We start from the raw sequence: 14,396 nt of genomic DNA, 5'->3' as shown, positions 1-14,396 counted from the left end.
CCGCCCCCCTCCATGCCCATCCCGGACTACCCCACCCACTCTGAGCAGCAGCAGTGACTGGGCAGAAGCTGCTGCTCAGTGAAGGGGAAAAGCAGCCCCTCCCCTTCACTGCTGCCAGACCCTTCTTCCTGAAGCTGGCTGGAGCCCATGTCTGGGCTGCCCTGCAGCTCCTCTGCATTGCCACTGCTGCCCCGCTGGGAAGCTCGGAGGCAGTGGTGATGGCAGTGGAGAGGAGCTGCAAGGCAGCCCAGGCATAGGCTCTGGGCAGCTGCAGAAAGAAGGGCCCAGCAGCAGCAAAAGGGAAGGACCACTTTTCCCCTGCACTGAGCAGCAGCTTCTGTCCAGCTGCTGCTGATGTTCAGCATGTGCAGGCGGTCCAGAGCAGTCATGGGGCAGGCCAGGGTTGGGGCTATGCATGCAGTTTGTGGCTGGTCTGCTCTAGCCGGGGAGAGTCAGGAGGGGGCGGGTGCTGTCTGGCCCACAGCAGCTCCCCAGAACTGCCAATGTGGCTTGTGGGCCCGAATAATTTCCCACCCCTAGTCTAACCCACGGCAATTTCTAGGAATCGCCATGACTTAGACCCAAGAGCTGCACTTCTATCTGCACTCTTTACCTGCAGCATGTTCGGGTGATCTTGGTGTTTTTGACAAAGTTCATTCTGTATGGGTGCTGTCTGGCCCACAGCAGCTCCCCAGAACTGCCAATGTGGCTTGTGGGCCCGAATAATTTCCCACCCCTAGTCTAACCCACGGCAATTTCTAGGAATCGCCATGACTTAGACCCAAGAGCTGCACTTCTATCTGCACTCTTTACCTGCAGCATGTTCGGGTGATCTTGGTGTTTTTGACAAAGTTCATTCTGTATTTTTAAGAATAGGTTAGATAAGCACTTGTTTGGGATGGCTTAGATAGTGATGATTTGTACTTGGGCAGAGGTCTGGACTAGATGACCTCCTGAGGTCCCTTCCAGCCCTATTTCTCTATTATTCTAAGATTCAATCTGAGGTAGAAAACCAACAAAGATAACTCCAATCCAAAGCTGAAGTCAAAATTTGGCAAAATCATAAGCTAAAAAATAAAACTGAATGCCATTTTATCATCATTTTTCATCAACAGGACTTGAAAAAACATGTCCTGATTTTGATGGATTTAATTAGGTCAGATCAGTGTTTGCAAAATCCTAATTAGTGGCAAAACAGGGAGACTGACGATAGTAATGTGGGCTTGAATGACAGTATAAATTATCTCCTTACATATATGCTACAAACAGATAGAAAGGCTGCACTTACCATCACAGCAGGATTTTTCACAGTGATACATGGGGTAGTAGCTCGGAGGGCTCCACTAATGCCATGGTAGTATTTAAAACAAATCTTTATTTCAGCTGGAAAACAAAACAAAACAATAATCACATGATATCTGTCAATGGTTAACAATGGATAGAACGTTGGCAAGCACAGTGGAAAAACAGATCATAGTTTACTCTTCTTGAAGTCAGTGAGAGGCTATTTCAGCAACAAAGGCAGAAAACAACTTCCGCTGAACTATATTTACTTTCAACTTCAGGGATCCTGAAAGAAGAATCTTTATATAAATTTTCTTTAAAATAGATATGGACCCAGAAATCCTTGCTCAGTTCCCATTCAAAACCCATAAAAAATCAGCTGACCCGCTCCTTCAAGTTCATAATCACATGAGTAATTAATAATTTCTACTTGGTAGAAAAGAATATAAATTTTAGCAAGTAGTTTTGTCCACATTAAAGCACTAGCTAACACAGATATTAACCAATTTCTGTATATTTCTGGATCTAAATAAGACAGAAAAATATAATAATGTTTTTACTATTAGGTTTGATTTGTGAATACAGCTCTATTATAACCCAACAAAAGGTTAATATACATTTTAAAATTTAACATCATAATTCACCAGATTGAGAAACAGATGTTTTGCTAATCAAAGTATTAGAGAATTACATATAAATTCTTCTTGCTGAAACTTTTTTGTCATGTGAACATTTAAACCTCAGAAATGATATAGCAGCTTCTCAATACTTGGTCAGGCTAAACTGAAGATATTTTGGGTCTCCCTATGTCATGCAATAGTTAAAAGGGAGTGACGACTTGGTTTTCATGTGCAAAATGGTATTGCAAATATGCTTAGATGAGCACATTAATGAACTGTTTAGATCACTGCAAAAATGTGCCAACATGTATTATGTCAAGATGAAATTTAACCTAGAGGTAAAAAGCAGGGTACTACTTAAAATGCACATAAAAATATTTTAAATGTGGATAACAACCTAGTGACAAAAATGGTTACTCAGCCCCTAGTGAGTGTGGCTCTTTTGGAGGTTGCAGTGACCGTGGATCTCACTGGAGCGGGGCAGGTTTATTAGTCATGAGGCAGTAATCCTTAGTAGCATTGTTAGTCAGGCCTGTGCATGGGCACTGTGCTTCCACATGCCGGCCATGAAAATGCACAGCTGCAACCCTCCCTCAATTCAGTGGCAATCTGAAGCGTGCGTCTGCAGTGGGCTCCAAAAACAGAAGTGGAAGAGTTGCTGAGGGACCTACGCTACATTATAGTATGATCAAGAACTTATGACAGAATTGATTCCTGAAAACTGTCTTAAGTTGAAACATTATAACTTGAAACTGATTTTCCTGTAGAAAACAATGTTATAAATGAGGGATTGGTTCCTGAACCAAGGCCTGATACTCTATTTTCACCAAAAATAACCCAGAATGTTGTACTCAATTATAGATGAGTGTCACAAAGCACTGAGGTGCCCTGCTCCCAAAGAGGGAAAACTGCTAGGGAGGAAGCCCTAGCAGGGCATAAGGAGCCCAGCTGTGGGTTGCCAGGGCAACCAGAGAAGGTCAGCTGACCAGAAGGGGCAGGGCCTGGCTCCCTTATAAACCTTAGGGGCTGGGGCCAGAAGCAGTCCCCTGCCAGCGGCCCAAGGGGAAGGAACTCTCTCAGGGAAGAAAGGGGAGGCCTGACTACAGGAGCAGTGTTTGACACTGCTGAGGGAAGGAGTGTTCCCCAGTAGGCTTGACTGATGTTTTAGCTGAGCGCCTTTAATTTATGTTACAGCCCAGGGGCTTGTGTTTTGTTGTTATTTAAAGATCGGTGGTTTGGGTGAGGCTATTGGGGGTTGGAGGAGGCCTCAGAGGGGACTCACACTAGTGTGGGGACCCGAGCACCAGTGAGGGTGCAGCATTCGGGGTACCTAGACCCCAGCCCCAGAGAGGGGCAGTTGAGAAGCCCCAGAAAAGGGGGCACTGATGAGAAGCCCCAGGGCGGGCATGGTGAGCCCTGGAAAAGGGGGTAGCATTGCGGTGTGCCCCAGAGAAGGGGGGTAGCATTGCGGCGAGCCCTGAAGGAGGGCAGTGCTACTGAGAAGGCCCCCAGAGGAAGGCAGCGCTACTGAGAAGGCCCCCAGAGGGGGCAGCTTTACTGAGGAGCGCCCTGAGAGAGGGCGGCAGTATTGAGGAGTGCCCGGAGAGGGGGTGGAAGCCCCAGAGAAGGGGGCAGTTACTGAGAAGCCCCAGTGCAGGCACGGTGTGCCCTGGAGAGTGGGCAGCACTACTGAAGAGCCCTGGAGAGGGGGGACCCTGCTGAGAAGCCCTGTGCGGGCGTGGTGAGCCCCAGGGAGGGGGCAGTTGCCGAGAAGCCCCAGGGAGGGGGCAGTTGCCGAGAAGCCCCAGAGAGGGGGCATTGCTGAGAAACCCCAGAGAAGGGGGCATTATTGGGGAGCCCCAGAGAGGGGGCAGTGCGACTGAGGAGGCCCAGAGAGGACAAAAAGGGGCCAGATCGTAACTAGGATGGAATAGATGTTATGTCCCATCGGCGAGGTGTGGACTGCGGTGTAGGGGAGGAAACGGAGCCGCAGATAGCACCCCCTGGCAGTGGGGCAGTACAAGGCCAGCCTCCCGCTAATTAACACCAATTAATCATTTAACAACAAGGCATGGCAGGCGAGAAGGCGGGCGGTTGCCCCAGGAACAGATGTGCGGGCCACGTTTAGGTCGGCCCAGAGCGGATACCTGTTACAATGAGTAATATAGCTACATTAATGTATTTATATTGTAAGTAGCAATCATATTGGTTTGGAAGAACTTCTTTGAGGTGACATTGCTGGACGTTTTGAAGGGCTCTTGGTTGGACTTTTAGAAGGGTTCTTGTCTGGAGTCTTCTCAGGTTTTTCTGGAGTCTTGTCTGCTTTCTTAAAGCACTTACTGTAGAGTAACTATTCTCTCTTAGATACAGGGAGTTACAGTCCAGAAAAGGTCTGATACCTGGTATGTAACAGGCCAGTACATTTTACCCAGTTATTCCTATAATGAGCCAAATAAACTTTTGCCTGACTAAAATGTATCTTCCAGAAAGGCATCCAGTCTTGATCTAAAGTCCTCAAGAGACGAAGAATCTACCACTTCCCTTGGTGGTTCAAACAGTTTATTATTCTCACTGTTAAAGATCTTTGCCTTGCTTCTAATTTGAACATGTATGGCTTCAGCTTCCAGCCATTGGTTCTTGATATGTGTTTCTTTGTAGGCTAAATAGTCTTTAATTACCTTGTAGTTTTTCCCATGACAGTGTTAATACATCGTAATGAAGTCACCTCTCAATCCCCTTTTAGATAAACTATTTAGACAGAGCTTACTCTAATAGATTTTCCTTAGCCTCTGTATCATTTTTGTGGCTTTTCTTCAGCATCCTTTCAAACTTTTCAATATCCTTTTAAAAATGTGGATATTACAACTCATCCACCAACTTATCAAGAGGCCTTGGAAGCCATTAAGCAGATAGAGAGAAACAAAGTATGTGGTCCTGACAAATACCAGCTGACATGTATAAGAATCATTAAAGAAGAAAAATCGTTTGGATTGCAGCAGTTATCATGGCATTGCACTTCCGTCCATAGCTGGGTAGATCCTCACATGCTTTCTGCTCAATAGATTCACTTTTCTCACTAAGGACATTCTGCCTGAGTTCCAATGTGGTTTCAGATCACTCACAGGTACAATAGATATGATCTTTGTTGCTGCTAGACAGTTGCAGGAGAGGCATCACAAGCAACATGTGAGCAACATCTTCACTGACCTGATTAAAAGCCTTTAATTCGATCAACAGAGAGCCCCTATGGAAGATCCTGCTGAGATCTGGATGTTTGCCAAAATTTGTTACTATTATCAGACTTCTTCATACTTGTACGATTTAGAAAAGACTAACCTCCATTCGATGAGGAGAGGAGCCGGCGGGACCCCGTGCCAGAAGGGGAGCACGGCTAAAGTGAAAACATGGCGTTTCCATCCACTGCAGCGAAGAAAGAAGAAAAAAAAAACCTGCCGAGTCGGAAGGAGCCAGGATTGGCTCCTACGTTGGTATGGGCATGTTTCATAAGTGTGCTGGGGCCGATTTGCCGCCCAGAACCTCAAAGCCGGGATAAAAGGCCCGGCAGGAAATCAACAGGGAGGACCAGAAACAAGGTCCTCAACCAGCCCAGAGGGGCCAGATGCTGAAGGCAGTCCCAGTTCAAGGACGTGGTGGATACCCCAGGAGGGGGTTCTTTGAAGAGCCAGAGCCAGAGATGGCTCCATAGCTTAGCAGAGGATACTCCGTGGACATCAGAGATCCACATTACAGACTGGATCTCAGCAGAACCAGATAGAGAATGGACCAGTGGAAAACCAACCCACGGCAGGTACAAAACCCAAGTTGAGAGTGGGACACCAGGGAACACAACAGGCTGGGATCGACAAGACGCATGAATAAAGCAAGGTGAAGCAGAGAATAACTGGGTCAAATAAATGTCCTAATCACACCGTAATAAATCCAAAGGGCCAAGACACCAAAGGGTGCATAATACTAACCCTGGTGGCCCAGGCAACACCATCTTTGGTTGGCATTAGGCGGGGTATAGGGGACATGGAGCCCTGGGCAGGAAGGACAACCAGAACAACTGAAGGAAGGTACCAGGAGGGATGGGACAGACCATCTTCCTCCCTATCAAAATTAATTTTCCAGCAAAGAGGTGGCAGACGAGACCCCCTTGGGTACCAACCAAGGTACATTCCATTAACAAGCCTGTTCCTTCCTTAAAGTGACGGTGAAGCCAGAAAAATCTACATGGACTTGACGCATGGGTAAAAGGCATGGGAAGTTGCATATAAGAACAACCATGCTACGCAATGGCTCAGAAATGGACCCTTTCACCATTAGAACTGAAGTCAAGCAAGGATATGTGAGATTGCACCAATACTTTTTTCCATGCCTACTGTAGCTATTCTGCATTTCATTGATGATAGACTTCTATCTGAAGTCATCATCAAATAGTTCCATGGATAGGAGTCTCTGACATCTACCAGTTACATTCCAAATACAAGATAACCATCACCTCCATTACTAGTCTTCAATATGCTGACAATTATGTTGTGTGTGTCCATTCAACTGAGGAGCTCCAAATCAGTACCGATTGCTTCTGAGAAGCAAATGAAATCCTTGGACTCACTGTCAACTTCAAGAAAACCAAGATACTTCAGTCCACTCCAAATCAACCAGCTGCTCCATCACATATTACAATTAGAGGGCAATCCTTGGAGAATATTAAGCATTTTCCCCACCTTTCCCAAAAAGTAAACAGATGATGCTATTCAACAAGAGATAAAATTTGTCTGTGCTGCCTTTGGATGCCTCTCAAACAGTGTCTTTGATGATCATGACATCAGGACCCAAACCAACCTTCTCATCTACCATGCTGTTGCCTTCCCTACCCTGTTGTATGAACCTTAGATGACATATCAGAAACACCTGAAAGTTTTGGAATGTTACCATCAGTAATGTCTTCAGAAAATCCTCCATATTAGCTGGAAAGACAGAACAATGAACGCCAGAGTTGTGATTCAAGATAATGTCACCAGCATTGAAGCCATCTTTATATGGCACCCTGCTCCAGGATATGTCTAAGGACATGTCTAAGGATTCCTGACAACCAGTTTCCAAAGCAGACCCTATACTCCCAACCCACTGATGGTTATCACTCAGGCCCAATCCAGCCTGCAAACCGGCCCTGTACTATTCATCTGGCCTGTAGGGCCAAAACCTTGAGTGCCACTGGTCTATGGTCTACTATTCTAGGTCAATATTGCACTGCACCGGCAGTAGTAATTTACCTGCAAATATCCCAAGGTGAGTAGGAAAGGACTGACGTGACATGACTTAGTGTTAAGAAAACTCCTAACAATTGGCTATAACAGGAAGCCTTGAGCTCCTGTTACTTTAAGGAGAGAAATGGCAGCAGATAGGTCCCAACCAGCTGAGCAGGGGCTAGCCACAAGAAGGAAGGCAGCAAAGAAATACTGCTGCCAAGCAAACAGCTGCCCATTAGAGTGAAAGGGCACACCTGCAGCCAGTCGGGAGAACTATGCCTAGGGGGAGTTGGCTGCAAGGGAATAGGCAGCAAATAAAATAGGCCAGTAGGGAAGAGACTAGCTTGTGCAGCAGGGAGGCTGCTAGACAGCAGTCATAAGTAGAGACCGACCTAAATCATGGTGGAAGTATGCTGCACAGAGGCTCCTTTAATATTGCTCTTTTTGTGCTGCTGATTGGCTGGGAGGCAAAAACCATGGTTTTAAATATGCCACAGTTTTTGCCTCCAGCTTCTGATTGGCTGAAGGGTCCCGGCAGCCCCACCATTTACTGGCGATTGGCCAGAAGGCAAAACCACAGCATATTTAAAACCATGATTTTTGCCTCCTGGTCGATCAGCAGCAAGACTGATGGGGCCTCTCTGATAACAGGCAGCAGGGGGTGTGGCAGGGGGTGCAGCAAAAACAACATGATTAAAGGAGCTACTGTGCAGCGCACTTCTGCCACAATTTAGGTAGTCCCTAGTCCTAAACTGCCATGGCCAACCAGCCTTCAGGCTTTAATAAGAAACCCTTGCTCATCTGAAGCACCACCTGACTGGAAGGGGCAGGGCTTTGGCAGCATATATGTGCTGAGCCAGGGCAGGCAGTCTGGCCCAGGAACCTGCAGAGAAAAAGGCTCCCAGCCACAGACTGCAGGAAGGAGCTCTGTTAACTCCTGGAATCCCAAGTAAGGCACTGAAGGTCTGCTAGGAGGGGGATATAACCCACGACAAGCAAAGGTATGGCTGCTCTGACAGTAAGTTACTGTTGAGGTTTGGATCCAGCACAGCTTTAGTTTGTGTTGTAACCACAGTCCTTATTTCTTTGTTATAGCTCATACCAGCAGTTTGGGTTTGGGACTATTAGGTATGAGAAGAGGTCAGACCCAGCAGTGCCAGACTGGGGCAGAGACAGGGCAAAGACAGGGCCCCAGGGCCCCAAGGGAGCCAAAGCAAACTCACTGCTCAAGGCAGGGCGAAGACGGGGCCCAGGGGCTCAGATGGAGCCAAATCAGGGTGGAGACGGGCCCGGGGCTAAGGGCTGAAGTAATCAAGATAAGAGCTGGTGCCCAGAAGCCAGGTCCAGCACAGTAGGCCTATTGGCTACAAAGGGCCAACTCACAGGATCATCATAAAATTCTAGTTTATTGGACGGATGCAAAAGTCAGATCATAAACCTTGGTGCTGATCCTCTCAAACACACACATTCACGCACGCACACACAGTCACAGTAGCTAGCTATGAACACTAAGCACAAGTGTCAAGATATACCTATCCCCAAACGCTGGAGTCCGCTGTCAATGGCCAGTCAAGGCTTCTTTCAGTGCGATGTTGCTTCAGAAGGGGGTTGCCAGCTGGTCCTTCTGGCTGGACAGGCAGGGTGCTGGTCAGATCAAAGAGGGCACCAGTGGGAGTCATTCTTCGCTGCCTTTTATCCCTCTCTGGCAGACTTTCGTGACTCCCCAATTCTCAGGCTTACCCAATCCAGGGATTGTTGACCTCGAGGGACGTCCCTCTTGGTAGCTGCTGGATGGCAGCTGTCAGCCCCAGGGGTCATGTCTGCAGGTACGTGCAGTCTCAGGAGTCTGCTGATGAATTTTAATTGATTCACTGCCATGATGAATAGAGCTCTGGAAGTGGTTGATCAGGGGGTATTTCAGCCCCAAGGGTCTGTTGCCAGTGTTGATTAGTTCAAACTAACACCTAGTTGTAGGTGTTAATTGTTGCTCATTAACTTGTTTATCCAGACTAGCTACTGTGTTACACAATCAACCACGATTCATTCAGGGACTGCTCCATACAGAGATTTCTGCCCTTGCTAACATTGTTACATGGTACAACTTACTTTTAAACTTAAAGTACATTTGGAAAAGCATCTACAAGCTCTATTTTCATTACAAGTACACTTTATATAAAAATAATAATAATATAATAAAAAATAGAAAGGAAGAAAGAAAAAGGTAGAAAAGAGAAAGCATCCCCAAAAGGGGGCAACTACTTTTGCCATATGGAGGAATTCCACATGGGGGGGGTGGGGGGGAGGCAGGCAAAAAGGTTTCTTGGTACAGGCCAAGGCTAGAAGGCCCAGCTAGAGAAAAGGGGTGGAGGTCAAGAAGACCAAAGTCCTGACAAGGGAGAGACTGTATCATAATGCCTACATGGGCATGGCTGTAGGGGAGATCAGAGGCTGTAAATAGCTCTTAATGCTACAGGTGCCTTGCAGGGCACAGGCAGGCTGACAAGGCCCACTGAGCTTAAAGTCAGGGTCAAAATGGCAAAGTCCAAGAGGGACCTGCTGACCATCAGGGAAACAGCAGCTCAGTCTAAGACCAATTTAGGCAGCCTCCCTTCCAATCAATTACATATATCAAGGCATGGCAGGTGAGTGAGCAGGGGAAGGTACCTTAGAGTGGAGTGGGGCAAGGGTTGCTTGGTCACCAGGGGGCATCACAGTTGCTCCTGGAGCCCAAACTTTTTACACTGCCACTATGTGTTATTGTCCAAGACTTAAACCTGCAATATCAGCAAAACAAATCTATGCAAACTGATATACTTACATTCTATTTGTTGTAATGAATATAGTACAGCATAGAATAAATTTATTAGCAAAAACCTTGAAACTGAGGTGCTGTTCTGTGCAGAACATTTTCTTCTGAAGTTAACACTTATTATATTGTGCTGTATTATCCACAATATTCTCAGTCCAATTTTAGGGCCACTCCAGCAAATGTTTGCTCCTGAGATTAGTCTCATTAACTTCTATGACCTTTTGAATGAAGATAAAATCAATGGGCCTGCAGAAAAAAGGGAGCAGCAGGGCCTGAAGGGTAAAAACAGATGGATTTCTCCTGAGACAGTCTTTTACGCTGGGATCCTACAGGCATACAGAGTCTTGTCCCACACTAAGTACTTGTGAAGTAGTGGACAACTCTTCCCCTGAGGCAATTAAGTTAATTCCAGTTAACTGCCACTCATTCCCAGAACAAGCTGTGCATGTAAAGGGCTATGTGGCTCCCAGGCTCTGATATGGATCAATCAGAACCAACTCAAATCTGATGTCTTGTCCTCTGAGGCTAAAACAGACATGTATTCTCTATGATGGAGATGGAAGATGTAAGATTCACCACTAGAGCTGACTCTTGGCTAGCCATTTTTTTGTGATCCCCTATAACCTTGCTTCAGTGCCTTCTCTTGGGAGGTATAATTAAGCTGATTCTGAGAAAGAGTCATATCCAGTCATCTTTCCTACAGGCCCAGAACAGTAACTGCATATTGAAAGCAGTTCTCTCTACTGCGTGTGAAGTTACTGGAAGATTCTGACCTCATTTTGGAAACTCTAGTTAGCCTTGCATCATAGATGAAGATTAATTTTGTTTCAAGAACCCAGATCTCCCATTTCCTGAGCAAAGCTCTAACTGCTCAGCTTTTGAAGCTAAAATATCAGAAGGGCTAGCACCCTCCTTCTCCGCTAATACCTGCTACTCATGGATTTTTAGAATTTTGTGACTTACACATGCTCACCATAAGTGCATTTGTAGCCAGATACCTGTCTAATTAGTGAGTACCCTACTGCACATGCTCACTTGCCATATAGATACTCACAGGTAGTAAAAATCACAAACTGTGTAAGTGCCAAAAAAGCCACTTACACAGCTGGAAAGGTGCCAAGTAGGCACGAAGTGAAACAGAATTTTGCCCAAGATCCCAGTTTCTCCAGAGAGATACTCAAAGGATGTAGAGCAGAGCGGTAAAAACGGGCCAGATCTGACTTGCCAATTGAATGGATCCAGTCCACAGCTATCCCTGCGCTGCTCTGCATGGGGCTGAGTCCTGCCCACTCCTGCCTGGTGTAGCCCACAATCCACTCCCACCTGCAACCCCCAACAGTTCCAGGCCCAGCCAGCATGCAAAGCTTCCCAGTGGGGCTGCTCCCAGTGCAACTACAGCTGCAGCTGCCCAGGTATGGCTTGGTTCCCTCTGCCTCCAGCAGCAGCTCCTCCTGCCCCTGCTGTGACGCTCTGGACAGCAGGTAGCACTGGGAAGCAGCAGCGGCCATGGGGATGTGTGCTGGGCAGGAGATGCCCAGCCAGGCAGGAGGGAAACTGCATCCAGGTAGCTCCTGCCCTAGCTTGTGGGGGTCCAGCTCATGCCTGCCTTCCACTCACTCCATCTGCCTGGTATGAGAACACACTGGCAGATGGCTGAGTGGGTGGAAGCCAGGAGCTAGAGCTCCACGTACTGAGACAGAAGCCACACAATTGCAGCTTCCCCCCCACCCGACCTGGCTGGGTGTGTGGTGCCCAGCATGCATTCCCATGGCTGCCACTGCTCCCCCCCCCCCCCACTGCCTGCTACCCAAAGCAGCTCAGCAAGGGCAGGAAGAGGAGGAGCTGCTGGAGGTGAGGGGAGCCGAGCAGTACTCAGTGGAATGGAGGCAGCTGCACTAATAGCAGACATGCCAGGAAGCTGTGCATGCTGGCCAGGGCCAAGGCTGGGTGTGGGGGTGGGTGGGAGCATGGTGCAGGCTGCCCCGGGCAGGAGCAGGCAGGGCTCAGCCCCCTGCAGAGTGCTGCAGGGGCAGCTGTGGCCTGGATAGGGGTGGGGGCGGCAGATTGCACCTGCATCGTCTGGGTGAGCTCTGCTGTATGTGCCCCCTGTCTCTTCTTCCCTCCCACTCCCAGCCAGCTCCCAGGACCTAGCATACAGGCAACCACCGCACCCACACATGCACCCCCTGGACACACGCACACACCGAGTATACAAGAGTAAGACTTTCTTTTGACCTATTATGCAATTGCCTCTATATACTCTACTCAAAAAAAGTGAATCAGACAAAAAATATTTTTTGAAATAAAATTAAAATATGTTATAGTAGGTGCTTGATTTTTTTTAGTATGATTTTTTTTTAATCTATAATTTGTTAAAATGATACCTTCTGAAAGACTGTGTGTGTGTAGCCCTTAACAGCTCACCAAAACTCAGTAAGTGGCCCTCCAACCAAGTAACTGCCCACCCCTAATGTAGAACAACCTGTAGATAGCTGGAGCAGCCACAGAACAACCAAGTTCTGTTACATCTACATCAATTCCAGTCTCTACCATACTGGGAACAGAATGTCTCTGTCTGATTAGCACCCAGAGTAACCTGACATCAAACTCTCACTAGATTACCACCACGCTGAACAGTCAAAACCCACTTTGTTCTTACCACACAATATTGCTAATAAGTTAAAGAGAAAAAAAGTGCTTAAAGAAGCACTCGTTGAACCAGTCTATTTTACGCAGGGAGGGTTCAATCCCTCTGGGAGCCATCACTATACTGCTGTTAAACAATGCTTCTTAAATTTATCAAGTAAACAACTTAATTTAAGATGATTAGTGAGCACTACTCTCCAGCCATTTCTCATTTGTGAGCAATGAAATATTTTGAAGATAAAAATCCCTGAGGAGTGATTGTCTTTAAATCTCAGCACACCATTTCTCCGATTCATTTGTTTGACTCTCTTCAACTACTGAGTTACATTTCATACTTATCACATTTTTGCCCTTTGTCAAGGGACATCTGTCTCCCTGATGGCTGGGGCTACAGCACTTTGTCTTGGAAGGGGCAGCTGAAGGGCAATAGCTGCTTGTGCTGTTGAGCAAGACACTGTACTTGGCCAGGGTTTTCATTTCCCCTTTTCAATCCCTTTCTTTTTGTTTCTTGCCTGTTCCCCTCAGTGGCCTGTATCTGTTTTTGGAGCATGTTCACTTATGCACATTTTTCATCATTCTACCGTCGTTTCTTTTGATTACTAGTCAAAGCCTTTGTTTAAAGAGTCTCTTTAAACTGTATTTTTGTTGATTTTTGTGTAGGGATAGTGGAAATTCTCTTTGATCATGTTTGTTTTGGAAATTCTTCATTTTTTTGTATGCTTGGGTGACCGAATTATGTCCTCTTGGTATGAATAAGAATCTCTCTACCCCTCTTTTTACACCTGCTTTGGTGATCTGTTCAACTAGGGGAGGGACAGTGCTTTTTGCCATTTATTCTCTTGTGTTTTGTTTGTTTGGCAATAAAGTGAATGGCTGATGGTTCCACAAATGGAGATTACAGAAGAGATGAACTAAGAACCTGCAGAAGCTGAAATATAGGAAATCTAGTATAATGTATAAACCAAGCCGTAAAGGAGGGCTCAGCAACCTATGGCCTGCAGGCCAGATTCAGCTAATAAAGAGATGCAAATCAAGCATGAGGTAATTAATCAGTGACATGGAGCTGCATCATACTGCCTATCCTTACCATAGCACTCCCCTTCGCTGTACAGCCTCCTGCTCTGCAATGTCAGGGAATATCCTGGCCGAAGAGGGGCTGGGAATCAGCAGTGAGGCTACAGGCAGGCAGGTGGTCACTTAAAAAAGGGGGTGAGGAGGTGAAGTGGAGGAGGCTTGCAGCCTACAGTGGCAGCACACTTCGGCCCACACTGGCAAAGGGCTGCCAATCCCTACCATACAGCAACTTAAACCCTGGGCCTGATTTTAAATTGTCACAACCCAAAGGGTGTGATTTTTGTTTGTGTGTGCTTCGGCACTGCTAAATTGTCCCCGCTAAATTGCAGCTTCTTTGCACGGTGGAGTTTTCTGCTGCAAAAGAGAACCCCGGTGCAAAAGAATTCCCGCCACCAGTAGCTTTCTTTGCAGGGTGCATTTCTTTGTTGCAGCACAGAAATGCTCGTTGCAAAGAGTTCCTGCCATTTGTATGCTAATTCGAGTCCCATTATTGGCCAGTTTTAAATTATTCACACGTGGCGGCTAGTGATTGGCTTGCTAGCCGTATAAAAGGCTTGAGTGGTTTCCGCCCAAGTTGGAGGACTCCACGAACACCGGGAGGAAGAGACTTCACTCTGTGTGAAGATCTCTAAGCGCTGCGGATCCTTACGGACCCAGTGCATTTAAAGCAGGCAACAGAGGTCTGATCAGCCTCTAGCCTCTCCCCGTCGC

The 14,396-nt window shown here is 46.8% G+C and overlaps 1 protein-coding gene across 1 annotated transcript in view; it reads right to left on the bottom strand.

The window, feature by feature from the left end:
- HECW2 (HECT, C2 and WW domain containing E3 ubiquitin protein ligase 2) overlaps positions 1-14,396 on the bottom strand; it is a 324,758-nt gene that overhangs the window by 137,422 nt on the left and 172,940 nt on the right. Inside the window, exon 4 of the mRNA XM_025209949.1 lies at positions 1,289-1,383. Within this exon, the coding sequence (XP_025065734.1) occupies positions 1,289-1,383 (95 nt within the window). The remainder of the gene's footprint in view (positions 1-1,288; positions 1,384-14,396) is intronic.

The sequence above is a fragment of the Alligator sinensis genome, unplaced genomic scaffold (assembly GCF_000455745.1).
Source record: "Alligator sinensis unplaced genomic scaffold, ASM45574v1 scaffold784_1, whole genome shotgun sequence".
Taxonomy (NCBI): domain Eukaryota; kingdom Metazoa; phylum Chordata; order Crocodylia; family Alligatoridae; genus Alligator; species Alligator sinensis.
The sequence above is the reverse complement of the archived record's forward strand: the minus strand, read 5'-3'. Positions and strand labels throughout refer to the sequence as shown.